At 40.1% G+C, this 26,378-nt stretch overlaps 1 protein-coding gene across 7 annotated transcripts in view; it reads left to right on the top strand.

Moving 5' to 3' along the window:
- The window catches only part of LOC136840575 (myc proto-oncogene protein-like), a 28,119-nt gene extending 5,403 nt beyond the window's left edge, over window positions 1-22,716 (top strand). For 2 of the 7 annotated variants that reach the window (XM_067107193.1, XM_067107192.1), the window contains exons 2-3: window positions 8,673-9,576; window positions 18,172-22,716. In XM_067107193.1, coding sequence (XP_066963294.1) covers window positions 8,697-9,576; window positions 18,172-18,818 — 1,527 coding nt within the window. In that variant the 5' untranslated portion in view covers window positions 8,673-8,696 and the 3' untranslated portion in view covers window positions 18,819-22,716. Of the gene's footprint in view, window positions 1-304; window positions 557-2,280; window positions 2,385-3,447; window positions 4,887-6,175; window positions 6,365-8,672; window positions 9,577-18,171 lie in introns of those variants that run through there. The other 5 variants (XM_067107191.1, XM_067107194.1, XM_067107196.1 and 2 more) reach the window with 5 other exon arrangements.
- The last annotated feature ends 3,662 nt before the right edge of the window (window positions 22,717-26,378 follow it).

The following is a 26,378-nucleotide window of genomic DNA, read 5'->3' as shown; positions in this document are numbered from 1 at the left end:
TTTCAGTGTTTATGTGAAAACGAAATGTTAATAGTTTTGTCAACCACCCGGGAGCCTACATCTGCTGTCACGAATGTTCAGTTTAAAGATTTAAAAAGTTTTTGTTTTGATCGGAGAGAACACGATTATTTATGGTCAAGAGCTTAGGGCTGAATTTTAATGTTGGGGAGGGGAGGGGAGGGGAGGGGGCGGGATCTAAGGTCGGGTCACGAGGAAGACTTCGAAATCCCTTGTGAGGATTAGAGCTTTGGTCAAGGATACGGCATACAGTTTATCAGTGCTTCCAGGAGGATATTTGACTTCAGTTTTGTCAGTTCGAGTTCAGACAGGGTATGGTGGGTGTGTGTGAGAGTGACCTCCGCAAATAACATTCGGGACGGAAAGGAAGAAAATGTTCCCGGTCGCGAACTCCGGCAGCCCACTGCCTAGTCAGTGTCCTCGGACTTTGACTCCAAAGGTCGTCGGCCTTAAAAGTGCTTTTGCCAGCATTAAAGCAGAAGGAGACCCCATCGAGTATTTAGACAAATGCTTTGACTTGATGGAAAAAATGACGCAGGTATGTTAATTCGTGTTAGTTTCTTGCCACGGATAACTATAGGCCGATAGGTTTTTGTTAAGTGTGGGAGAGTAATATTGTCCATGTATTATTCAGTGTTTTGTAGAGATTGGCGCAGGAAGTTATTTAGTTTGTTTTCCAGATTTTAAGATTAAAAGTGCTGTTGACTATAGGATGCCATGATATTAAGTACTTCGCGGGACTAAGGATATTAAATGGGAAATATCTGTACATATATATACTTTCGAAGGTTAGTAGTGTTAGTTTTTTTTAATGCTTATTAAGTTTATTAAGTTTAATTGCAATTACTGGAAGTACAGAAAATGCACTTGATATTGTTGAGAATGTTGGCCTTAACCACGCCACCAGGTGTGTACTCGGGGTCGAAGCATCCTTACTACCGTTAATAGTTTCCAGTAACTCAAGTAAGCGATTGTGAGAAGTAAAATCGTACGTTTTCAAATTGCATCATATATCCAAAGTGAGCGTCCCAAAGATTTCGGAGGCCTAAAACGTCAAGTTCGTCTTCATTAAGTTAGGTAAGCTTTGGGAAGTATAGAAGTATATCATAAAGCACTTTTTTTATGGTATTGTTAAGGGGGGAACTGCGTTTGGTCGTTTTTCTTTCTTGCACTTGTCTTTTCCTTTTGTAAATAGTTATGACTAAGGCACCCGAATGTAAATATACACGAAAGAGTCGGTCTTTCAGAGGCAGCAGCCGACCGCCTATGGCCTCGCTGCTGAGGTTGCTAATAGTTTTGTACCTTGGTGTTTACAGCCGTCTCGGGTCTGTCTGTCTCTCTCTCTCTCTCTCGTCTTGCGTTCCCCGGTGTAGGCCTCGAGAAACTCGCGGAGAGAAGAGAGGGACAAGTCGCGCCGTGCTTAGCACACCGCGTGGGTCTAAAAATAGAGCGTCGTCTTGTGTGTGACCTTCGTTTGAAATAAAGACGCAACTTCTTTTCGTATTAGGATATTCTTAATAATGGCTTTTACTTCATAACTGACTTGCTGCAGTAAAAACCTCCGTTATCTTATAGAAAACCGAAATCATCTCTCCATCCTAAAGATTGTTTTTAATTCAGGCTAAAATGTCTTGTAGACGAAAACTTGCCAGTTTTCTGTCTTCCTTCAGGTTAATCTGAGGTATATTTAAGAGACAGTTGTTATACGTTCAATTGTAGCACCGTTAATTGAAACAAAGTTTCGGTACACTTGAGAGAGTGTATGGGCAATTGCCATTGGCTGATCTAGACCAAAGACCTGTTTTAAATTTGGTGGGGAGGTTGGCGGGGGGGGGGGGTTGGCGGCAGAAGTTTCTGTTGTGGGTAGGCTATGCTTCTCTTTCATATCTTGAGTGGCCATCTTGGGATGCAACGCTAACTTTAAATAGAATGTGTATCCTTTCTGCGAAATTTATTTCCAGCTGATTTTAATCTTCCTTGGCGGTGTGTTGAGATTTGGTATTCCAAAGCTTACCTTATTGTGGCATGTTTGCAGAGTATCATGAGTAATTTGTCAGGTATAAATAGTAATACAAACGTTGTAGAGTCATTGCTGTAATTTTGCGGCGTTAAATTGTCATTCTTCACCTAAATTCATGAGAAAAAAACTAATTCATAATCCCCTCGTCAACTTGGGCCTGGAACTGTTTGGAAACTGTGTCATCGTGAGTTGTCACTTGATATAATAGCTATCCAGTGCGGTGAAAGCTTGTTTGGGGGAAGGGGTGGGGAAGAGTGCGTGGTGGTGGCTATCCATCCTCATTCCAATCCAAACATTCCTCATTTGGTCGCTGCTAATCCTGAAGTGACCCCACTCATCCCCGTCTGTAGGTTGGCTATGGTTTGATTTCTCACGGTTTACTGTAACAGCTGTGGGGTTTTGGACAAGGAATACACCGCTATATAGAGGCCTTTCGTTGTTTAATTTTTCATTTTTCAGTCGCCCTTTTTTTATGTTTCCTCTTACGTGGGAATAATGTGAGACTGCCTGAGGTGGGTGGCAGTCTTGTCGTCAAGAAGTCAGTGACGTTTACCACATTTGAATGCTTTCCTCTGCCCCTTATACGTTCAGCAATTCCATAAGATTCTTGTTCGTAAACTGAAGATTTATTCTCATTTATTTGTCGTGCAACAGGTAATACCCTTGCTGTTTATATGTGGATCTCATGTTTAATTGCCAGTTGCAATTTGGAAATCCTGGATAGTCACTGGCCTGTATTCCTGAGAGGAAAGCCTCTCTTCGGGATTATATCCCTTCCCATACTTTTTTATTCCTTTTGTGGGACAACGGTCGCTTTGCCCACTGAAAAGAAATAACGTACTGACAACATTATATACCGAATAATTCTGAGTGTCGTACAAACTAAAGATATTGCATGTAAAATGCTTCTTCTTTTGGCCTCCTTTTTGCATGCAAGTTGTATGTCTGTATTTTCTGTTGTATGAGCTGCCTAGAGACAATCGATGACTGGAATAATGATTATTCTTGATATCAATTTATGACAGATTCAATTTTAAGTTTTATCGCGTTTCAATCCCTGACCTTTCATTCTCGTAGTCGCTTCGAAACTACGGCTGTTTTCGATGAATGGAAAATGTTCTTAAAGAAACAAGAGGGAGGTGTGCGGTATAATGGAAAATACTAAAAACTAAACGAAAGGTGACTGTTTTAGGTTATTCATATCATTTTTCCAGGATATGTAGTTGGTTGTTTTACCGATTTTTCTTATCAGCTTAGCCGTTGTTAAGAAGTAGGTTTATAATTGCCTAAAGAGAAGTTTGGTATCACTGTTGTGACTTGAGTTTGGACTAGCGCAGCCATGCCCATCGAGGTCTTACGAACCACATCCAAGCCCAAGTTTGGGAACAGACGACAAGGAAGGTTATACATAGTAGTAGGCTGGTGAGGGAAGTGAGTGCGGGGGGAGGCAACCAAGTGTTTATCGAGCTCAGTGCTATTGCACAGACTGTGAGAAGGAGGAGGTAAAACAGGTGTAAAAAGAAATAGGGTTGTGAATGGAGCAAGAGGGAGCTGTGAGAGAGGACGAAGTGGTTATGCATACATGAATTTTCTAAGGCAGTGAATGTGGAGGGTAGGGTTTAGGTCTAGCAAACACCTGCGCTCTGGGTTCTATTTTGATGGTCAGGGCATGTGTGCAGGGTCCACCCCTTATGTACAAAGGTGAATTCCGTGGGAATAACTGTGGATGTCTTGTTATGCTGAAGGTTATTGCTTACGATATAGATCTTCTCTAAGCAGCCCCCCCAACCCCACCACTACCACCACAACCGTACGAACGCGCATTCACAGATTCTTTGAGCTTACATAAGTAAGAAAATGATGAAACATTTGTATACTGTATTCACAGATGACATAATTAGCCGATTACTGACACACTAATAACGTTTATATTCTTTATGCTTATGCATATACAAATTAAGTATATCCGTATGTTTTACAATGTCGTTTATTTGAATCTGGCTCAGTACAGTATTATGGTTACCGCTTTCTGCATGTTGCCGTGGGGTCTGCCATTATTGGTCATGTAGGGTACGGATTGTCGAATGCCTTTAGAAACGGCTCTATTTTGTTCCGATGATCCTGTTATTTGTTCTTCAGCACAAGAAATTAAAGCTGCTGTTGTATTTAGACGTGATGAAAGACAATGAGTAGTGTTTAAATAATATCAATTCTCCCAAATGTATGTACAATAGTCTGTCTTGTATGCCTAGTTGCTGATGACAGTGAAGCGTTGATTGAAATATATATTTAGGATGAGAGAGGGAGGGAGGGAGGTAGGCGATGTGATACCTGGCCGGGTAATGAATGCATAGGCAAGTCGCTGAACCAATTGCCATGTTATTGAGAACGGCCTTTCAGCGGCAGGAATGGCAAGATGCATATTAGCTGTGGCTAACTCGATATTTCTTTGACACCGTACGATAAGTAAAATGGACATGTCATTTGCTCTGTTATATGTTACATATTTCATCTTCGTTATTTACTTTAAAATTGAATGAGGGAAAAATTAACGAAATAACGTTCCTACGTTGGTATTAAAATTTGCCAGTGATATTATTATTGCTGTCTATTGCCTTCGTTTTAACCACCCCCCCTACTCTTAAATTCTCGATGCCAGACCTGAAACTTTCCATGTTAGAACCAGGACCCAGGTTAGAACAACTAGCTTAACTGTTGCTGAAGTGTGTCGGTTTATTCGTCTCTCGAGCCAGCGCGACGACACCAGAGGACTTTCCAAGATTTTAAGGCTAGCGGCGGAGAGTGGTTCTACAAAAGTAGACCGGTACAAGTTTTCCTCTTACATACAGTATGTAACGCGTAGATTTTTACGTTGTTAGCTACCATGTCTTGTTAGTCAATGTTGTCATTGTCCAATATGGCGAAATAGTGAAGTGATATTTGTTTATTACTTAACCGATTTTTAAGAACACTTTAGGTGGTTATTGATTAAAGCGATTGTGTGGCTGGCTTGAATGTACATGTAGTCTAATTTTCATTATGAGACATGGATGTACTTTTACTTAAAATATGGCAGATTGTAATTTTTAAGCTTACACGCTGTAGAAAAATTGTATTATAACGGAAGTAAGTGCGGAATCTTAGTTTAATTGAAGGTCATTATTACAGGACAAGAGTGTTATTTTGAATTCTTCATTGTTTAACACATTATGTAAAGGTTACTATATAAATTAAATAGATATAAAGAAATATATCTCATTATTTCTTTCATATACATACAGGTTTTGAACATTTAAAGTTATATTTTCGCCTCATGATCTCAAAAGCAAGAGGCTGAGGGAGGACTGACTTCCGACCAGCGACCAGCGACCTGCCGACCAAGATTTTATTGCTGCAGATTTGAAAGTTCGTAGGCTTTAGTTTCAGCTATGAAGATTAATGAGGGTAGGGACGGACGGAATGGTGGGAAAATGTAGAAGGGAAAGTTTTTTTTTTTTTATCCGTGGAAAGATGGAATGCTTCCAAACACGAAATATAGTCAAGTCTCATGCATGCCGATTGTGTGAAATGACTTTAGATTAAGGTTTATCTTCTAGTTTGGTTGGTTGATTGCCATTTTTGTGCATAACTGAAGTAAACCTAGGCTACTTAATAAATTCGACAAAATTTTCAGTCAGTTAAATAAAGATTTTATTTCTGATTGGATTTGACATTTTATATGGAGTACGCCGGGTGGTTAAGAATGTTCGCAAAATTACGTATAGAGCGTGTGAATTGGATGGTCCCCACTAAACTGGGTTCACGGATAGGTTCTGCAGTTCTCTCCACACAGATGCTGCTTGCTCTAGGTATACAGTACTTCGATAGTAGTACAGTAATACTAGCGGCATTTAAAGCGGAGTGTGTGGTGGATGCCATGCCGGTTATTTCAAGTACATTTTGTTTTAACACTGTAGTGTTTGAATACGATGCGTACTGGTAGGGCCAAGGTAACCTACACGAATGCTTGGAATCACAAGTAAGACTGTAGGTAAAGAATATTTTTATGCAAAAGTTGTATCTTTATGAGTAAGGAGGTTCATTCATGGCTGGGACCTCTACGGCGGGGTTGGCATCCCTGGGAGAGCGGAGTAATACTCAACTCGGCAATGGATGCCTTTCGTCAGTGTTAGCGTAGATACGGTGAAGGAAACACATGTACTGGGTTTGGCCGGCGTATTATTATCTGTGTTCCGTTTAGCCATACGCCCTGTACATATTTCATTACTATTTCTAACTGTTGGACTAATACCGAATTCATCTGGCACAGGTGACCGAGATAATCAGGTAAGACTTTCTTGGTTTGTCAAGCTTAGACTTTTTTTTTTTTTTTTTGCCAACTCATTTTTACAAGTAATCTAATTCCTTCAAGTACCTGGTCCAAGTAAACTTACCCATAAATCTCAAAACATAGTTCTGATAGGAAGTGATCGCGATAGATCCAAGTAACTTGAGGCGAGCTTTGAGAATACTTCGTAGAATGGCGCAATGTGGCGAAGTTTAGCAAATAACGTCAACTTGTGAAGTGCTTCGATCAGACTGTCTGGTATTTGTCGGTAGCATTCATATGGGTAAGCGATCAAAATTCTACAAATAATATTTACCTATCAGTATCGTTGGTTTAAGGTCATGAGATTGACTAGTTCCTATTTTTTTTTTTTTTTGGCTGGAAAAAATAATAAAATCCCAGGATATATTTCTTTAGACGAAGAGAGGCTATTTCATATTTATGTTCGCGGAAAGAGTATCAAGAGTTACTCAAAATGAGTTAGCTCTTCGTAGTTGTTGAGTATTTGTACGGGCGTAATGCTAAAAATAGTATGGGTTGAGTACACGTGTTATCAGCAGCAATGTGTGTGTGTGTGTGTGTGTGTGTGTGGAGAGATTCGTTTGCACACGTGGGAATGCTAGTAACTGGCCCACTTTCGAGAGAGATTTTTCATTCATGTAATTGCACCTCACTGATGGTTAGATTTGCTTTCATCGAGGAGTATGGTTGCGAACTTATGAATTGGTTCTATATATATTAATGATCATATTTGTGACCAAAGGTTCCTTTATTTTCTTACACAAGGTTATCAATGTAGGGCGAGCTTGCTCTCATTGTAACCATTAAAATTTAGCTGTTTGCAGATTTTTTGCTGAACTGCAGTGTTTATCAAAGTCCCCATTGATTTTTTTTTTTTATTATAGGTTTGCAATGGCTATTGTTTCAAATTCCTGGTGGTCATTGGGTATTCCAAGTAAGAAAGAAATGAGTAACTCCCTATACGGTAATCGCGGTGACTAATGTCCAGATCTCGAATTCCCAGAAGAGAAGGCGTGGGAGCAGTAACTTGGGATTTGTGGGGTGAGGCGGTGGGAGGGGGAAGGCTTGCTTAGGGTTGAATGATGCGTGAGGAGTTCTTGCAAACATGAAGTCAGGTTAGGAAAGATAATTCTGCTCACGGACTTTTTATACAAAGTAGCTTTTACCGTGAGCTTGGAAAGGTCTAGTGTTAAGCTGGTGAATGCTGTGGCCAACTTGAAAATGATTTTTTTTTTTTTTCAGTATAGCTTAACTTTTAAAGTTATCCAGAGTGGATGCTGAGTTTATGGGTTTAGAACGGAATCAGCAATAAAATGTTTAAACTGGAATTTACAGACCTACTGTTTATGGGTTTTGAACGGAATCAGCAATAAAATGTTTAAACTGGAATTTACAGACTTTCTGTTACTTCGGTCCGTAGATTTTTCATAGCCTAGAGGTGCCCTCCATACACCAAATGTTTCGTAACCATAAGATGACGTAATACTTTCATACTTAATCCAAAAGTGTTGTGCTTATTTTCAGTCGGGGATGTTCTTATTTGCGAACATCAGAGAAACGTAGCTGTTCCGTCTCAAGATAAAACTGTCCCAGTGCCCGTCATGGTGGAAGTTGTCTGGGACTGGGAGTTGGAGAGGGCCGAGGGTGTGCCACGTGAGGTTGGCAGAGGGAAGAGTTTTGGCGGGATAGTTGCGAGTTTGTCGAGACCTGGGTACACACGCATTGATCTTTAAAAGGAATTGTGCCGTTTTCTGTCATTAATAACGTACAGTTTTGGTAGTTTACCATCCGTTTGTATGACGCGGTGCATCAAACTTTTTTTTTTCTTTCTTTCTTTTAGTAAACTTGCTGATCGGTTTCTTCAATACGTTTCTAAGCAACGTAACGGCCACAGGTTTCAGTTATTGAGAGGAGGTTTGGCGACGTGGTGCAATGTGATTTAGTCACCCATCTACCAGCCCCGCCACCTCCTCTTCCCTTCAGATCTAAGGTGGCCTTCCCGAAGCGTGCGAGAGCGTGATTTTGTACTATTTAATTGATGGCTTGTTATAATGTTTTATGGAAAAGACGTCTTTGGTTTACTTGGGTAACAAATCATGGGCTGTACAACTAGTCTCTTATTGGGTACACGTAATGCAAACCTCCACTTACCTGAGTCTCGATACACCCCCTGATCTGTATCTTTCTCCTCTTAGTGTTTTTACTACATTTATAAACAAATAATTTGCAATATGTGAGGGTATGAGGTGTACACATTTGTTATATCTAATTTTCTTTTTGTTCCAGGAGGGGAATTTCATAAGTCCTCCAATGATGATAGAACTAGACCCTGACTCTGTATGGTCTCACGACGAGCCATCCATTTGCAGCGAAAATTGGAAATCACAAGAGGGGCCCACGCTTTCTAATGATATATGGAGCAAATTCGACCTCCTCCTCACACCCCCACGCACCCCTCTGAGGGACGCAGATTGCATCGATTTGGGCAGTTTGCCTGAAGACCTCAACATTGGAGCCATAGATTTGCCCCTTCTCGAGGAAGATGACTTGGAAGTCAATCTGGATTTCCTGGACTTAGATGTTAACTTGCCGTTAGAACTGACAGGTGTAAATACTATCGATTTCACACCAGGCGTTGTTTGCTCCCACGGGCAGGTGCGCGACACCTGCACCAGCTGCGAAAAATTGGCCTTGGCGGGGTCGGAGTTACGCCATGATTGCATGTGGATTGGTACCTGCACAGCGGAGGCCCATGCTAATCAGAAGAACCGCATCCACCATGATTCTACATGCTCGCACATATCCGACCTCCTGTCGGATTCTCATGGATCCCTGGAAGTTGTCACCAGATTCACACAACTGGACGACTTCCGGGATCATGATGACGAGGACGACTCACAACTGGATCACGATGACGATGACGCTCTGGATTGTAATCCCATGCCCAGACCTGATACGCCTTCTGAATCCTCTGAAACAGATTCGGACGAAGAGCTGGAAAACCCCCGTTCTAATGACTATGATGCTGTTCACGAGGAAGTAGTTTACACTAGTGGATCACCGTCTTCGACGGGTTTGGTACATTCAGATCACACATACCATTGTATGCCTCCGCCATCTCCAAAGGGAAGCCCCGTCAAGTCGCAGACTCAGCTCGTGCCATCGTATCTACACACACCCTCAGATTCAGGTGAGTTCGTTATAGTTTACACGTATGATTAACGTATAATTCGAAAGAGCTACTTGTGTAATGTGTGTAGGCATACAGACGAAAATTTGTCCTGTCCTAGGGGAGTAATGACTGCAAATGTTAACAGATGGTTTGGTGTGCATATTATTGTTACAAAATGATTAGATGTTTTTCTGTCAATGTCGAACTTATGATACCTATTATTTTAACTTTAAGGTTTATAAGAATTTTTTTCCATAATGCACAAAATAAAAAAAGTTATTTACTCTACTGGAGATGTAAGTTAGAACTTTGAATTTGGTAATAAACTGTGGAAATTTTCGTGGTAACAGTTTCCGCATCATTGCTGTAATGTATTATGAAGTCATTATTGACAGAAACAACCGAATATCGTTAGCTTGGGACATCCAGGAAGTCTTTCTTTTATTCGTTAATTCTTTTATTCTTAACGAAATTACGAGAATATTCATGCTCTCTAACGGGTAAAAAAAATAAAAATAATAAGCACGCGGTAACGTGGGACTTTTGTATCCTGTCGAGTAATTTTCTGTTACTTGGTAATGTGTTGGATCTGCACGTACTGTATGTCAGAAAAACGGTGAAATAGATCATGAGTGATGAGGATGAGTTTGCCTGGGGTGTTCAGCGTTCGTCCATAAGCGTCTGTGTGGCGCCCGATGGTTGCGTCATAGTTGGGACACATCAGCTGCTGCTCGCCTTCCTATCCTCCTCCCTCTCCCTCTCCCTCCCTCTCCCTCTCCCTCTCCCTCTCCCTCTCCCCTTCCGATAAGCCAGCACTTGTCCTTCCTACTACCAAGATACGACCACTACACCCCGCATTTAACCTCTTGTTGCCTTTCTTGTTGGAAAAAGTGAATCTGCTGTGAATGTAATGTTGATTAGGCATATGATTGATTTCCCGCTCAATCATAGGTGTTCATTATTGAAGAAATATCTGGTCCTATTCATTTTGTCACTCATGAGAATCGTGTTCTACGAACGTGGCCGCGACGCCAGACAAGAGGTCCAAGTGCCATCTTTGACATGTTGTATGGCTTCATTTTTTCTTGCTTCCCCACGATTAACTGTTGTCAGGTATTTGGTGTCTGGAAACAGGATGTGTTGTGTAAGATTTATTTATTTATTTATTTTTTTTTTTTTTTTTTGAGAGGTAAGTTTAGAATATTATTGTGTTCAGACAAGTCTTTATGGCACGATTAAAAAGTGCTTCACGCAAGCCCTTTTGTAATTAACCTGCGCCGTGTGCTGATATAAATGCAGTAGAATATGCAATACCCGAATTCAGCAGCGAGAGGTAAGGTTAACAATTTTTGTGCAGTTTAAGTGGGAGTTGCTTATATGGATCACTTCTGTTTGAATGACGGGAGCTCTGCTCTGTTGAAGTGTGGGGTGAAGTCGCTGCCCTTGTCGCCTCATGCGCCACCACTCACATCTGCAATTTGCAAAGGGAACTGTTGAAGTGTGAGGGTGTTATGGAAGGCTTTTCACGAACTGGAGGTTGTTGGAATTGAGACATTCTCTCTCTCTCTCTCTCTCTCTCTCTCTCTCTCTCCTCTCTCTCTCTCTCTCTCTCACACACACACACACACACACACACACACACACACCGGAAAGTACTGTGGTAGAAATTTCATTAGGGATTTAGCCTTTCATGTAACGTGTCTGACAAGTTGACATCGGACCCGTGTGGAAGAATTCAGACTCGTATTAAATGCTTATATTTTTTCATCATTAATTAAAGGTAATTTCGTAATATATTTCAAAATCATGAAATATGCAGATCGACGCCTGTTCCGTGGTTTGCTCCTGTTTGTGATTTGCGGCGTTATGTTGCAACAACCAAAAACCTGATTCCGGCGGTGCAGTCTTGGCCCTGCCGTGACCTTGGTTGATGTCGTTGATCGCTCTCTGGCTCACTCACATACGCACATACTCACATCTCTCTCTCTCTCTCTCTCTCTCTCTCTCTCTCTCTCTCTCTCTCTCTCTCTCTCTCAAGCAGTTATAGGTGGTGTAGGGTTCTGGCGCTGCTGCTGCATTTTACTTGTTAGGTAGCTTTCGCGAAAAATAATCGAGATGAATCGCATTTTATCGCAAATTACGGCTGCAAATCGAAAGAGAACAAAGACTGTATCGAAGGAAGAAGGTAAGTAGGCAGAGAAAACGAATGAGAGAATAGTTGTGTGTGAAGGATAACCTTGTGTTTGTCAGTCAGGTAGGACGAGAACAGCTGTTTGATGGAGGGTGCAAATGGGTTTCCCAGTGCTTGTCTAGCTTTTAAAACTTGTGTGTAAAATTCTAAAGTAAAGGAATATTATGCCTTGTTATTTAGGTAAACGGCAGGTTTAATTGAAATGGCTGTTCCGAAAGTAGCCGTCCTATGTGTTATCATGCTTTCATAAATTGTAGGTTTTATGTGTATTTGCCGTGTTTCCATCACGTTTTTGGCTCATTTTCCTTGTAGGCTACTGAAAACTAATAATGTGCCGGCGCATTCCTGGGCTACAAACCATTGATACAAGAATGTTACCTCGCCCCGGGTATCCTGTGCCGCTGGTCCCTTGGAGGTGGCCCTTTGTCACACTTCGGGGAAACCGGTGTGCGCACCTGTTAACGAAAATCATATATATATTTTTTTCACTTTTGGATTATTATTGTTGATTATTTTATATTAATGTATTATTATGGAAAACAAAAATATGCACCTCTCATCAAAGACAGATTTGAAACTGACTCAAAATCTCTGTCTAAAGAACGAGAGAGAGAGAGAGAGAGAGAGAGAGAGAGAGAGAGAGAGAGAGAGAGATTATTAGGCATTAATCGTCATTCTGTTTTAGTTATATTTTATGCAGCCATAGTTATCGGTAACATTCTCTTTCTTTTTCATAATGGTAATTCACGACAACTATATTTTTTCCTTTAATCTTTCTTATTATTTCTAATGCTTTCAATCATGTCTGCGGAGGATGAAAAGTATAACCTGGGAGACCGGTGTTGGTTGGCCATGTATAGCAGATGAAATATTGTATAATCAAGCCTGTGGTAGTGGCGTCTCACAGTAGAATATGTAGACACTTTTATCTCTTGCCATTACGCAGCTAAGACCCTGAATGAATCATTATTAGAACATCGTTGATGGAAGGCGCATTGTTAAAAGAAATATATGGACGCTACAAGTCTGATTTGCTAAAAGAAGTGCAATGCACTAATATTTCATGGTTGGTGAACTTGCAGCACAAACGTCCGGTATATTCAGGAACTCGTGAAAAGAGACACTGTAGCTTTTTCTCTCTTTTCTTAACAGCAGATGGAAACTTGTTGGAGATAGTAGCCTGTTTTAGCGATGCCTGAAGCAATGTTATGGTTGTAAGAATGTTGGGGTGGGGTGGGGGGTACACCATGATGGTGGGGGTCCTTGAGTGAAATGTAGCTACGTAGTTTGCGGAGCGGTGGGAGGGAGACCTAAGGATAATCCGATAGGAATTTGGCTGCTGGTAACAGAAGCCTTTGCGTTGTTCCCCCTTTATATTGGTTGTCTTCTGGTCTCATTCGCTGTTATTGTTTTACTGTAATTGAATATTTACAAGTATGAATGAGCTGTGTTCGAGAAAAAATCGGTAGTGATTTCCTAAGCGACTGAGTACTTCCTTCCAAGGCTGCATAATCGAGTATTTTATTATTAATTAATAAGGTTTGCGACCAGTGTGTAATAGTTTCATAGTAATTTACGTAAATAGTCTTGTTTGTAAAGGTATGCAACGACTAGGATGACAAGGGTTTAAACGGGCATTGTTGAAAGGAGGGGAGGTGGGATTGGTGTTGCGATGGGCAGTGACCAGTTTGTCAACAACTGTGTTGTACTATTTTTAGGAGACCAACTGGTCGGGCTATCACGTTGGCGCCACATGTCCGCCCATTCATTATACATGAAGTTGCCTTATCTATTAGGAACCTTCCTCACTGAGAGAAGAGTCGATAACAGATTCCGCATCAAGATTTCATGAACTGTTTATCACCATCGTGTTTTAAAGACGATGAAGGTAAATATATGCGCGCACGCACACACGCACGCGCACACACACACACACACACACACACACACACACACACGTTTGTGTGTATGTGTAAGGTCCTTAAGTATACGGCAATCGGCATCTTTGCTTGTTGCGTAACGTCGTCTTTTTTTTATTTCTTTTGTATATACAAACAAACGTTGCCCTTGAGTTACCTTGGGAGTTAGGCAGCTTGCTACGGCCAATGCCCTTTCAAACCCTTTCGACTGACATTAGTGAATGTCGGAAATGTACGGGTGAAATATTTGGCTAAAATATTACTGGGAGAAAGATGGGTGTGTAATTAAACCTACTGGAAATAAGGAAGGTTAGTACTAGATAGTGCACCTCAATGTTAACGCTGTTTGCATTAGATTATATTGTTGTTCTTTGCTTATACAGCACTATAAAAAGGAAAGAGTTTGATTATACTGTACTTGAATCCTGTGCATGAGCATATCCTGGTGTTTCAAAGCCTCGGGTTACGCTATTCTGGTTACATAAGTTCGTAGACTCTGTGGTACAGGTTTAAACAAACAAAAAACTAGTTTTGTATCCCGCGTGTAGCATTTTATTGGTAAGTTCATTTTCGCGATATTTTGGATAATTACACTGAATAGTAGATATCTGCACAATTCTTACACTATATTAGTATAGTTATTTTCAGTACGGGATCACACTCACTGGGAAAAATTAAAATTTTGGTAACCAGACGTACAAAGCGATGTTCTTTATATATATATATATATATATATATATATATATAATATATATGTGTGTGTGTGTGTGTGTGTATTATAAAATCATCAGTCAATCATTTCCTGTGGCACTCACGGTGGTGCAATGGTCCTCGATGAACTCACGCTACCACATTCTGTCCTGGGCTAACTCCTCAAGATCTCCCTATGTGTATGCATATGTGAGTATGTATATATATATATATATATATATATATATATATATATATATATATACACACAATATATATACATATAGTATATATATATATATATATATATATATATATATATATATATATATATATATATATATACTGTATATATATATATATATATTATACATATGAAGGTGACTCTCTCTCTCTCTCTCTCTCTCTCTCTCTCTCTCTCTCTCTCTCTCTCTCTCTCTCTCTCTCTACGTTTCCAACCTTCCCGAAAGTTGATGCCAGCTCTTACATTGTTTCAAGTCTGCCCGTATTTGCATTTCGTCATTCACAGAATCTCAAGGGGGAATTTATCGCAAGAAAGGAAAACTAAACCATAGCCATTGATAGTTCTGTGCTAGCAAAGGAAAAGAGACTTAGTAGGTAATCGATGGTGTCATGATAGACGTTGAGCGCACTTGCTTTCTCCTGAGGAGTGGCATCCTGAGCAACAGCAGCAGCAGCCGCAGGCATGGAGAGGGTGCTGGTAGGTTCTCTTTGGTCGTCCATTGACTTCACCCCCATCCAGATCTTGCCCTTCCACCATAGTGCCATCATTAGAACACTACCTGCTAACGAGCGTGCCCCTTTGTTGGTGATTAAATACCTCTTGCCCACATTTCCTCCGAACTTTTTTTTTTCACGGCTAATACATATTGTTAAAGTACACGGTTTCATATTAGAGACACAGTTCGCTTGGAAGTTGGCGTAGCTTACAGAAGGTTTTGGTCCCATTTCTCTGTGTTCCAGATCTGACTGAATGTTGTTCTGAGGTCATCTGAGCGAATGGGTTGTCACAGTCTTAAGATTTTCCTGCTTTGTGCAACCCTTTGTCCGATTCTTACCCGTTCTTTCTCATGAAGGTTCGGAAAGATGCAACTAAATTGAAGGTTAACGTTGGCGTCTCTGAAATCTGGGTTGCAACCTCTTAGAAGCTACAAATAATGTCGAGCTTTGTGGTTGATTGTTTGATGTTGAGCTAAGTAATACGTTTTAAACGTATTACTTAAATTCCTAATTTCTCTGAACTCCAGGATGTGTTCCATTTTTAAACTACGTTGCGTAATGCAAGAAAGCCAGCAATAGGCCACTCCGGAAAAGTCATGCGTTTACAGTTGAGAGGAGGAGGATTTGGTACACGGGGTGATGGGGGAGGGAGGTTGCTCGGGGTGGGGGGGGGTTGAGTGCCACGCCACTCGCCAGACGCTTACCAGACGTACTCTGAGTATGGGTAGGAGATGGTGGTATGTGGAGGTGGCACCACCGGTGCCGCCACCTTCAACTCGTACTGCGAAGTCAGAGAGGGTGGTCGGTCTTGTTCTTGAGTCGGTTGATTGTTGGAGAAGTAATCTCCAATATAATGGAAGTATTCGCAAGTAGTTTAGTCTGTGGTCTTACCGTTTCAACTGCCTGTAAGGAACAGTAGTTTTCTCAACCTCCATTTCGACGAAGCACTAACACCGTCTCGTACCTTCTCTCTTTCATTCTTTCAAGTTCCACTCTGAGCGTTCTCTCTCTCTCTCTCTCTCTCTCTCTCTCTCTCTCTCTCTCTCTCTCTCTCTCTCAAATATTCCCACTGGCACTACCCAGACAGTGTACAGAACCAAGGCCACGCCCGTTAAATTCACTTAGCCCACATAGCGTATGTGCACTATCTGCCCCTCTCTTTCTTATTACAGTTCATTTATCGGGGCTTGATGGTCATGTTACGTAACGCTGGCAACTTTAGTGGTGAATTTGCTTGACAGTATATCAGAGTCTTAGTGAATGCAGCGTTCATTACGGAAGTCGTGTACGTAACATGCAAAAAATTTGCGCAGTCGTCCACCTCACATAGATAATCAAGCATTTCTACACAGTTGAATAGAGAACACTGCTGTCGCAGTGAATTGGTACTCGAGAACAAGAAGAGAGTGAGCAAAGGTTACTTGAGAGGAGGGAGAGTACAGGCTTCTAGGAGGGGGAAAGCAAATGACCTTGGACTTGAATTGCGTAGTGAGTGAAGGTAGGTAGGAAGCGAGAGGGAAGCTGCAAGGTCGCCTCTTTCCTCTCTCAAGGCCGATTCATAATGCTTTCCGAAGTCGGCAAAATCTTGGGTTATATATTTTACTGTTCTTTGCATCGCCTCATTTAATTTGCTTTCATTGTTGTCATTTTAGTGACCACAATTTGCTGCACTTTTCCGTGGCTTGGGGTACGCACACCACTCTTGCTGCCAGGCTTCTGTAGGTTTGCTCCTGCAGTGAAGTTGCTCGCCAGAGTGCCAGGATTGAATTAAAGAGTATTTGGACGAATTATTTAATACTATGGAAACCACATTTAAAGTTTTTTTCATGCTTGTCAAACTTGGAACCGACCATGCAACACTCCCACCTCCCGAGGACAACGCCCCAACCTCTATTTCCCAGAATATATATATATATATATATATATATATATATATATATATATATATATATATATATATATATATATAAAAAAACTCAGTGTCCTAATGAACTTCAGAAAGTGCTGTTTCCTCAGACACATCAGGAACTACGTCTTGTGAAAAAACAAGTTAGAATGGTATAATTCAAAATCTCTTGAACGTTAGTGATACTTGAAATATTTCTTATGAACAATAGCGGTGTCCTCGCATTTATAATATAGAAAATATATATATATCTTTTCAGTTATTTAAAATCAAACACTATAGATATATATAGTATACATACATTTTTTATATATATATATATATATATATATATATATATATATATATATATATAATGTATGTATGTATACTATATATATCTATATAGTGTTTGATTTTAAATAACTGAAAAGATATATATTTTCTTTATTATAAATGCAAGGTTACCGCTATTGTTCACAAGAAATATTTCAAGTATCGCTAACGTTCAAGAGATTTTGAATTATACCATTCTAACTTGTTTTTCACAAGACGTAGTTCCCGATGTGTCTGAGGAAACAGCACTTTCTGAAGTTCATTAGGACATGAACTGGAGTTTTTTATATATATATATATTCTGGGAAATAGAGGTTGGGGCGTTGTCCTCGGGAGGTGGGAGTGTTGCATGGTCGGTTGGGGGTGTCTCAGCGCTCCTACACAATCGATACATGCGTCTGGAGCCCCCATCTGCGCTCCACTGCCTGTTAGTACTGAGAGAAGAGGGTACGAGCTGGTGGGGGAATCTTGAGATAGTTTAAAGAGTGATACCGAGTGATGAGCAGCGCAAAAGTTCTCAGTACGAAGAAGTTTAGAATATATTCTATCTTGAATGGTGGTTGGGATGTTAACTTGCATTTAGCTTTAAAATTACAAAAGTAAAATTGACGTAAATATATTTATTTCCCTATTGTTCATTTAGCTTTATTGTTGAAGTTAACCATAATCATGCAACAAGTTTCGGAACGTTTTAGGCTATGGCAAGAGAAGTGATGTTCATATGAGTAACTGGAATTATGAGTTACAGTTTTTTGACAGAATAATTTTGTTTATCAGTATGCTTCTGTAGCTCATTTTGCATCCTTACTTAATAATACTCTAATACAAGTATCTTCTTCTTTTTTTTCCAGAAGATGAAATTGATGTCGTAAGCGTTGGTGGTAACAGCAAGGAGAGTGCTTACTCCTGCTCCACTCGACCTGCCAAGAGAAGTAGCAACAGTAGCAGTAATGGCAGCGGTGGTAACAAAAAGAATAGGAACATGGTTTTAAGTTGTACCTCGGAGGGTGCTAAGAAAATCTTCCGCATTCACACCTCCACCACCACGCTGCCTTCTACTTCTCTTAGATCAAGTAAAAAGGTCGTACACGAAAGCCCAGCAGAATGTGTGAAGTTGAAAGCACGGAAGGGGTCTGGGAAGGCCGCGAAACGCCTTCTGCAGCAACAGCAACAGCAACAGCAACGTGGTAACTCTGGAGGACCCCGTAAGCGGGGCAGTCCAAGGGCCGACGTTGATGACCCAGACAAGAGAGAAATTCACAACTCGCTAGAAAGACTACGAAGAGTCGATCTGCGAAATGCGTTCGAGGAGTTAAGGGTGCTTGTTCCAGACCTGGTTGGAAAGGAGAAGGCTCCCAAGGTGGAGATCCTGAAGAAGGCTGCGCAATATTGCCATGTCATTCAGGAAGAAGAGAGGAACTTTTTGGCGCAAATAGAGAGAGAAAGAAAATACAATAGTAACCTTATAAAAAGGTTGCATGCGTTACAGAGACGTTGATTAGTTGCGTAAATTTAGATTGAGAAAAGACGTTATATGAAGTCATTATAGAATTATATATAAATAAATAAATATATATATATATATATATAGAAATATATATATAATCTAGGTAACTAAGGAAAGGGATTGCTTGTCCCCTAGAACTTGTTGGTGCCTGTTTGGAAGATCCTGTGCTTGTTGATCGCATCTGTTAAAAATTCTGCCTCTTAAAACTGTGTAAAGTTCTTTGTCAGGTAAATACTTTAGCTTAGTGAAGTCTATTAATTCGGTATATTGATTTTTTTTCTTGTTTCAAGAGAACAGAAGTGGGCTTTCACAGTTCATAATAGATATTTGATGTAATTCGAGAGAGAACGAGGAAGAGGTCACTTAGGTGAGGGAGTACTGTACAGTGTACTGCATGTTATGAATACTCGGGGTTCGCGTGATTTGCTCAACGCCACTTCCGGAGTCTTGTGCATGTTTTGGAAGATCGATGAGGATTTTATTTTTCCAGACTAGGCTGAAAAGTCAGTGAATGCTGGGAGGCATGATCAGGAAGTATTGGACCTTCTGTCGTGTCTCGGAGCTCGTTGCTTGAAGGTGCTCTATCGGTGAGTGAGTGAGTTCGTCTCCAGTTAAATTGTGGATGTACTTACTCTCCGCAAAAAGATGTTGAACGATGCACCGATTCATGTTTTAATTTTTGTCATGTGGAAGGTTCGAGGTGGGAGGGATTAGCAGCGAAGAGTCGGGTTTTAAAGGTTCTTGAACCGACGGAAACCAAAACATCAAATTTTGTCTGGTGTTGTCTTGTGTTGTGTTGTGTGCCTGTTTGTATCAGGGTTGTGTATGTTTGGTGCAGCAATCGAAAGTTCTGGGATTTGCTGGCGTGTGTGTGATTTGTACTATCCCGGGTGTGAGCTTTGATTCGGTGTGTGGATGTGATGTAAGGATTTATTAGTGTTCGGTCACTTACGTACCTTTGTCGATTCCTGTGTCAGAATACTGTACACGGTGAATTGAATACTGTAAATTTTGTAAATATATTTTAGTACATAAATTTGTGATACGTATATTTAGTAGGCCTTTGGGTTTGGCAGGTTTATGTATTCAATACCTCAATATTTGTTTTGCTTTTTATATCATGCATAAAAATCATAACCGCAATCAGCTGTTAACACTGGTTGGTGAAGCTCTAGAATTTGGACATTGTTGTCACCTTAGTCTTAGCTTTTGTTTGGAGGAGGTTACCATTACATGGGATTTTGTACAGATTTACATTATATAATGTTATACAGGTGAAATGATGATCTTATTTACAGCTGATGATTTGAAGTAAAACGACTGAAAGGTTTAGCGCAGCCTCCTTAGCGTTACATTGAAAGATCAAAGGCAGGATAAGGATAAGCAACATTAACTTACGTTGTTGTATATTGTGTGTTGTATTCTCTAGTATTTTTGTATGTTGATATTGAAAGCTTTTTACATATACTTAGTATATATATTCATATGAAGTTTACCCACAGCAACAGTCGGTTATTAGTGCCGGCATAGAGCCGATTTGTTAAAAATAAAATTACCTGCTGTTGAAAAACAATATATAAAGATAAGCTTGGAATGGCAAAGACCTCGATGCTTTTCCAATAAAGCAGAGGACCACATTTATCCTATAGTAAGCGAAGTAGGTGGTCAAAGGGGCTTAATATGAAGCGCCTTTTTTTATTATTCTTCTTTTGGACGCTTTGTGTAAGAGTGGAAATATTATCTTGTATATCAGTGGTACCTGTATCACGTCCACTACGGTTTTGTGGTGAGCACTTATCCCTTAGGCCTGTTTTCGTATGCCATTATACATAGTTATAAGGATGATACTGTATATTTCGTACAGTTGACTTTAACCAACTTATTTTTGTGTAGGAGTTTGGGGTTTTATTTATTTAGCTTCTCTGAAAATCACCCGTAACATGACTTATCCTCAGTCTCATGCAGGCATTCATATTTTATTTATAAATCACTCGACCATTCTCTCTCTCTCTCTCTCTCTCTCTCTCTCTCTCTCTCTCTCTCTCTCTCTCTCTCTCTCTCTCTCTTTGTATGTGTGCAGAACAGTGAGCAGTCTGCGTAAAGCTCTCACGGGTTCTTTTGAATTCGTTATATTTCCGTATTCATTATAGGTCTGTTAAACTTCATATTTATGTTTTGTAGAGATTTCTTTGTTAGATTTATGTATATTTTTATGCCGCCATATTTATGTTTTTAGGTTTCATGGTTTTGTGTCAAAACGTTCTCATCCTATTTACCTTTGAAAGCCTTTTAGGTTTCATGGTTTTGTGTTAAAACGTTCTCATCCTCTTTACCTTTGAAAGCCTGTCTTCCCATTATAGTAACCAAAGCTGAAATTTTCCCTTTTTTACTTTTATTTCGTGTGCAAGTCTCCTTCATCCAATCGTGTTTTCCTGAACCAAAGCAGACTACCCTCATACAGCTTGAGATGTTTGTAATTAACCCTCAGCAGCCCTCGGCAGTGGCACATGATGTACAAAGTGCAATGGGGCTATCCTTGTTCTGTGAAACATTTTGTTATGGATCGTGGAAGTAGGGAGTTGGTTGGTGAGATCTACAGTAGGTTTCAAAGGTTGTATAAAGAAAAGCCTCTATTGGCCTCCTACATGGGCATTGTATTCTTAATTTACGTTTCCTGTGTGTTTGGTGGAGTAACTTGTGGTCTGCAGAGAAGTTACAGTTGGAAATTCCGGAACACGGGTGAAACCATTCACTATTGGTTCAGATTTGAGCATCGTGTATTGAAATCGGAAACCGGGAAATAACAAGGTCACTTGGTTTTTCCCCTCTTTGGGAAGGATGCTGTGATCATTCGGCTACATGCAGTCTCACGTTTGATTTTCAAGGAAATGTCCCTTTTTAATTTATCCATCATGATGCAAATGTAACGCCTGCACATCATCTTTTAAATATATACGTGAAAGAAAGTTTTCTTTTTTGCCATGATAAGTTTTAACGTTGCATATCATTATGTATAGGTATGCACACGAAAAAAGTATTCGTATTTTGGCCAAATTAGTATAGAGATTTGAGGTTATTAAATGCTGTTTGAATTTTCCTTGTACAAAGTCTTTGAAAGGAGGCAGAAACGATTAATGGTTACTTCTAAATCACCTTGTTGCGTTATTATTTTGACGATGCCAGTAGTGGAAGGAGGCGGCGTTGAAGCCTGCTCACAGGGTTTTGATCCTGGCATAGAACACTTGCTGCAGTCGTCGGACCGTTTAAGGAGGATTTTTCTACTTATGGGATTCTCATAATTTACGGCTTCGACCTTTCTCCGTAATTTCCCTTTTGGGAGGAATGAGAGGATTTGAAATCAATCGGCGCCGTTCACTGGATATGTTAACTAACTTTCTCTTCGTTGCTGCCCCGTTCATCATTGCATCATTTATTTGGAGCCTTCGTCTTTTTTCTTCCTTGTTTATCACTTAACATGTTCAAATACCAGTGTAGGAGATAAGGAAGAGGTATATAGATGTATATGTACTATAAACTGCTCAATTTTTCTCACAACCCAGGATTATTTTTCTACAAAAATGTAAAAATCCTCCAAAAATATTTATACGGCATCCCTTCAAGTTGCCATTTTATTATGATTGTTACAGTGATTGTATAATAGCCCCGTATTTTGGTGAATAATTTTTTCTCTTTATGTACTTTGGCGCTAATGTGAAGAAAACTGATTTTATTTTGCTCATACTACTGTTTAACATTCATGTTTTATTTTTCTGGGTTTTAGTGCTTTTTATTGAAGTTATTGTTTGATTTTATTCATTTGTAAAATTTTGGGGCTTTCTTTTTTCCAGCCCAGCTTGGCTGAGTTCCTGTAATAAAATTTATAGTTATACCCTAAGGTTTTTTTTTTAACCTAGTTTTTTTTAACATGTGTTGTATTCTGTTGAAGTTTCTTAAGTGTATTATATTATACAGCACATCCTGAAAATTTTGTTACTGTCGCTGACCGCAAGAAAATTTAAGACCAATACCAGTCAAAAACCCCTTTTGGGTTCAAAAACCATTACAGTATATGAAAAATGGAAACCTTGAGCGTTTAAAAGTCAGTATCAGAACGCATGATAAGGACTGGCACAGTTGCTCTCATAAAAGTTAAACCTTGAGCGTTTAAAAGTCAGTATCAGAACGCATGATAAGGAGTGGCACAGTTGCTCTCAAAAGTTCCGCATTAAACTACAAGACATACTAATGGTCATTTTTTTTTATCATCGCTAGAAGTGATGCAACAGTCTAAGTCTAAAGGACTTCAATGATAACAGTATTTAACGTAGTCCTGGTGGATTTGCCCTTACGAAGTATACACAGTCTTGCAGTGCGCTCGTTTAATCTTTTCATCCCCCCCCCTTTCATTTAATTTACAGGTTGTCGAACACGGTTGCCGGTCAAGTCATGAAAATCCATTTCCCGTAAAATGGTAACTGATACCGTATTAGATCTGCAACACATCTGAGAAGTAGGGAACGTCGAGAAATCACGTTTTGCCGAGAAACATGTTCCATTTTGAAGAGGCCGCATGTCGCCGATCAGTTGGCATGGTTGGTGTCATTTTCACTGGAAAGAACTGTGCAATGAAAATGCTAAGATGCAAGTTCCAGAAATGAATGACCTCCCCGGGCCAGGGTTGGGCTCAAGGACTTATTTTCACGTGTTCATTCATCAAGCCTTGGACTGAATAATTTAGGCGAATACTTCATTTTTTTGTGTGTATGTTCCAACAAGGTTGTTTATTTTTAAGTTATTTTTTTCCCCCTTCCTCTCTCCAGCCTGTTGAGAGCAAGCATACTGAAAATTGTCAACACATCGCAAGTCTAGTGCCTGTGTGGTTGCAACACTCAATTAGGTCAACTCTCTTTGATACTTTTGCAATAACTTCCCGCTCGCAATCATGAAACTTTTTTTTTTCCTTCAGTACCCTGCAAAATACTAATTAATATAATAAGTTTCATTGTTAGTTTCATCTAAAAATAAAAGGTGGCATAAGATGTGTTTTGACGAAGGATGTAGTTTTTTTATTTTTTTTTTAGTTGCAACGCCCCCCCCACAAAAAAAAAACAAGTGCTCTAGGCACAATCTAAACAAAGGGCATTGGTAGCAACTGTCGTTTTTGAGCATTGTCCAAGTACTCAACGTGAAGCATATTTTGTACCAAGTGCTTGTATATGGCAAAAATTCTTAAATATGTTATTAAAATTACAATTGTGTCACACCAGTGGAAGCACTAGGTAAAACGTATATCCTTTTTATAAAGTCAGTTTTTACTATGTAAGCTGAAAACATTGTATTTCCCAGAATGACTGATATGAAGAGAAGCCCAGTCACTGCACTCTTTTCCACGTTCATATGCTGATTAAATGCAGACGTGGACACTGGGGATGTCTAGACCTCACAGTTAAATGGTCACGGTTAATTTTTGCGCATTTCAGATGTCTATGTTTACAGAAGTATGCTTGTGTTTTAAATGTCTCTAAACTTTATAAACTGATGGTTAACTTTTCTGTCATTTCAGGAAGTAATTTATTCAAGTTAATCCAGAAATGGGTAACACTTAAGAACAGTAATTAAAAGTTGAAAGCGGTTATACATTAAAACACGACTCCAAGCTCGTCTGGTCATCGATCAACATGTTGAATATTTCAGGTGAATGGAATATATTGTTGAAACCTCCATGCTTTCACCACCTATTAACCCTCGCCAGGTATCGCATGGTGGGAGTTACATTTTTTATGGTCAGTTATTAGTTACTTAAATATTTTAGCCGTTTTACCCGGTTTTCATTCATTTCATTTACAGGTACTTTGCCCCGTGGAAACCCGGTCACGCAATCCAAACTCATGACTTGAACGTGAGTGCACGGCAATTATGCTATTGTACTTTCGCTAAAATGTCAACGTTTCAGTATAAAGTTTTTGCTGTAATGACTTACCGTCACTCTTCGTAATCCTCCCCTTCCCCTCCCCTCAGCCGTCTTGAAAATTAGTGCATAAAGTATGCTGCATTTGTATTCCCTGAAATCAGTTGATTCCAGAACCCTGGTGAAAAGGGATTTTTTCGAGATACATCAAATGACCTGAGATTGAAGTTACTCCAAATATTAATTGACTGAAATATGTGCAGAGGTCCATACATCGTGATAATTATCATTTATATTTTAATCATATTGGTCAGGTAATTTGCCCCAATTTACTCCAATATATGTGACGTTAACTTATAAAGATAACAAACCTATTTTTATACCAAACTGCAATATTTCAGAATCGGATAACTTTGCTACTTTGTGACTTGCGTTCAAAAATAAAAAAATCCATGCCATTTGCCGCGAAATCATCCACGAAGACGTGCTTGTTACAGTCTTCTTATTCTATGTTTTTCGTGAGACTTGCTTGGATTAGTCACCATGAAAAATTGATAACTCTAATGTCGATGTCGTTCACGTACTTACTTTTCAAGGCCACTTCCTATTCTTAGGGCAAAATATCACATTTTGACATCAGTTTAATTATTTTTACCATGAGGTTTAAGTCCAGCCTTTTATAACCGTTATAATCTTGAAAAGTGGTTAACGAAAATCATAGTTTTTGCCAGCCTTAGGAGAGCTGTTGATCAGCTCAGTAGTCTGGTAAAACTAAGGTATACTTAACTTTGCCCTCCCCTTCCCTTTCCATTCCCCTCCCCCTTCACCCTCTCCTCCCCTCCCACTCACCTTCCCCTCCCCTCCCCTCCACTCCTACCTCCCTTTCCCTCCCCTCAACCTTCACTCTTCCATCTCCTTTCCCCATTCCCTCCCCTCACCTCCTACCCCCTTCCACCTTCCCTCCCCCTCCTCCTTCCCCTTCCCCTCCTTCCCCTCCCCTCCCCTCACTCTTCTCTCCATATCCTCCCCTTCCTCCTCCCCCCCTCCCCTCACTCTTCTCTCCATATCCTCCCCTTCCCTCCCCTTCCCTCTTCCCTCCCTCCCCTCCTCCCCATCGCCCTCCCCTCCCCATAAATGGGGCTGGTGCTGCCTTAGATTTTTCTGACTATTATTAGTAGGGTTAATTTAGCTGTGGGTATGGTTATGGTATGGATATGGGTATGAGCATTGGTATGGGTATGGGTATGGTACAGCTGTTAGTATGGGTATAGGTATAGGCAGTATATGGTACATATATGCGTATGGAATGGATTTGGGCGTGGATATAGGTATGGGTATGGTACAGATATGGGTTAAGCTATGAGTATTGGTATGGGTATGGTACGGGTATGGGTATGGGTACAGGTATGGATCAGATATGGGTATGGGTATGCAATGGATATGGGTATGGGTATAAGTATGGTGCAGATATGGGTGTTGGTATGGTATGGATATGGGTATGGGTATATTGCAGATATGGGTATGGGTATGGAGTGGATATGGGTATGGGTGTAGGTATGGGTATGGGTCTGGTACAGATATGGGTATGGGTATGGATATGAATATGGGTATGGGTTTGGGTATGGACCTTTTGTTAAACATAT

Source organism: Macrobrachium rosenbergii, chromosome 8 (assembly GCF_040412425.1).
Source record: "Macrobrachium rosenbergii isolate ZJJX-2024 chromosome 8, ASM4041242v1, whole genome shotgun sequence".
NCBI classification, from domain to species: Eukaryota; Metazoa; Arthropoda; class Malacostraca; order Decapoda; family Palaemonidae; genus Macrobrachium; species Macrobrachium rosenbergii.
Note: the sequence above shows the minus strand (reverse complement) of the source record. Positions and strands in the feature narration are given on the sequence as shown.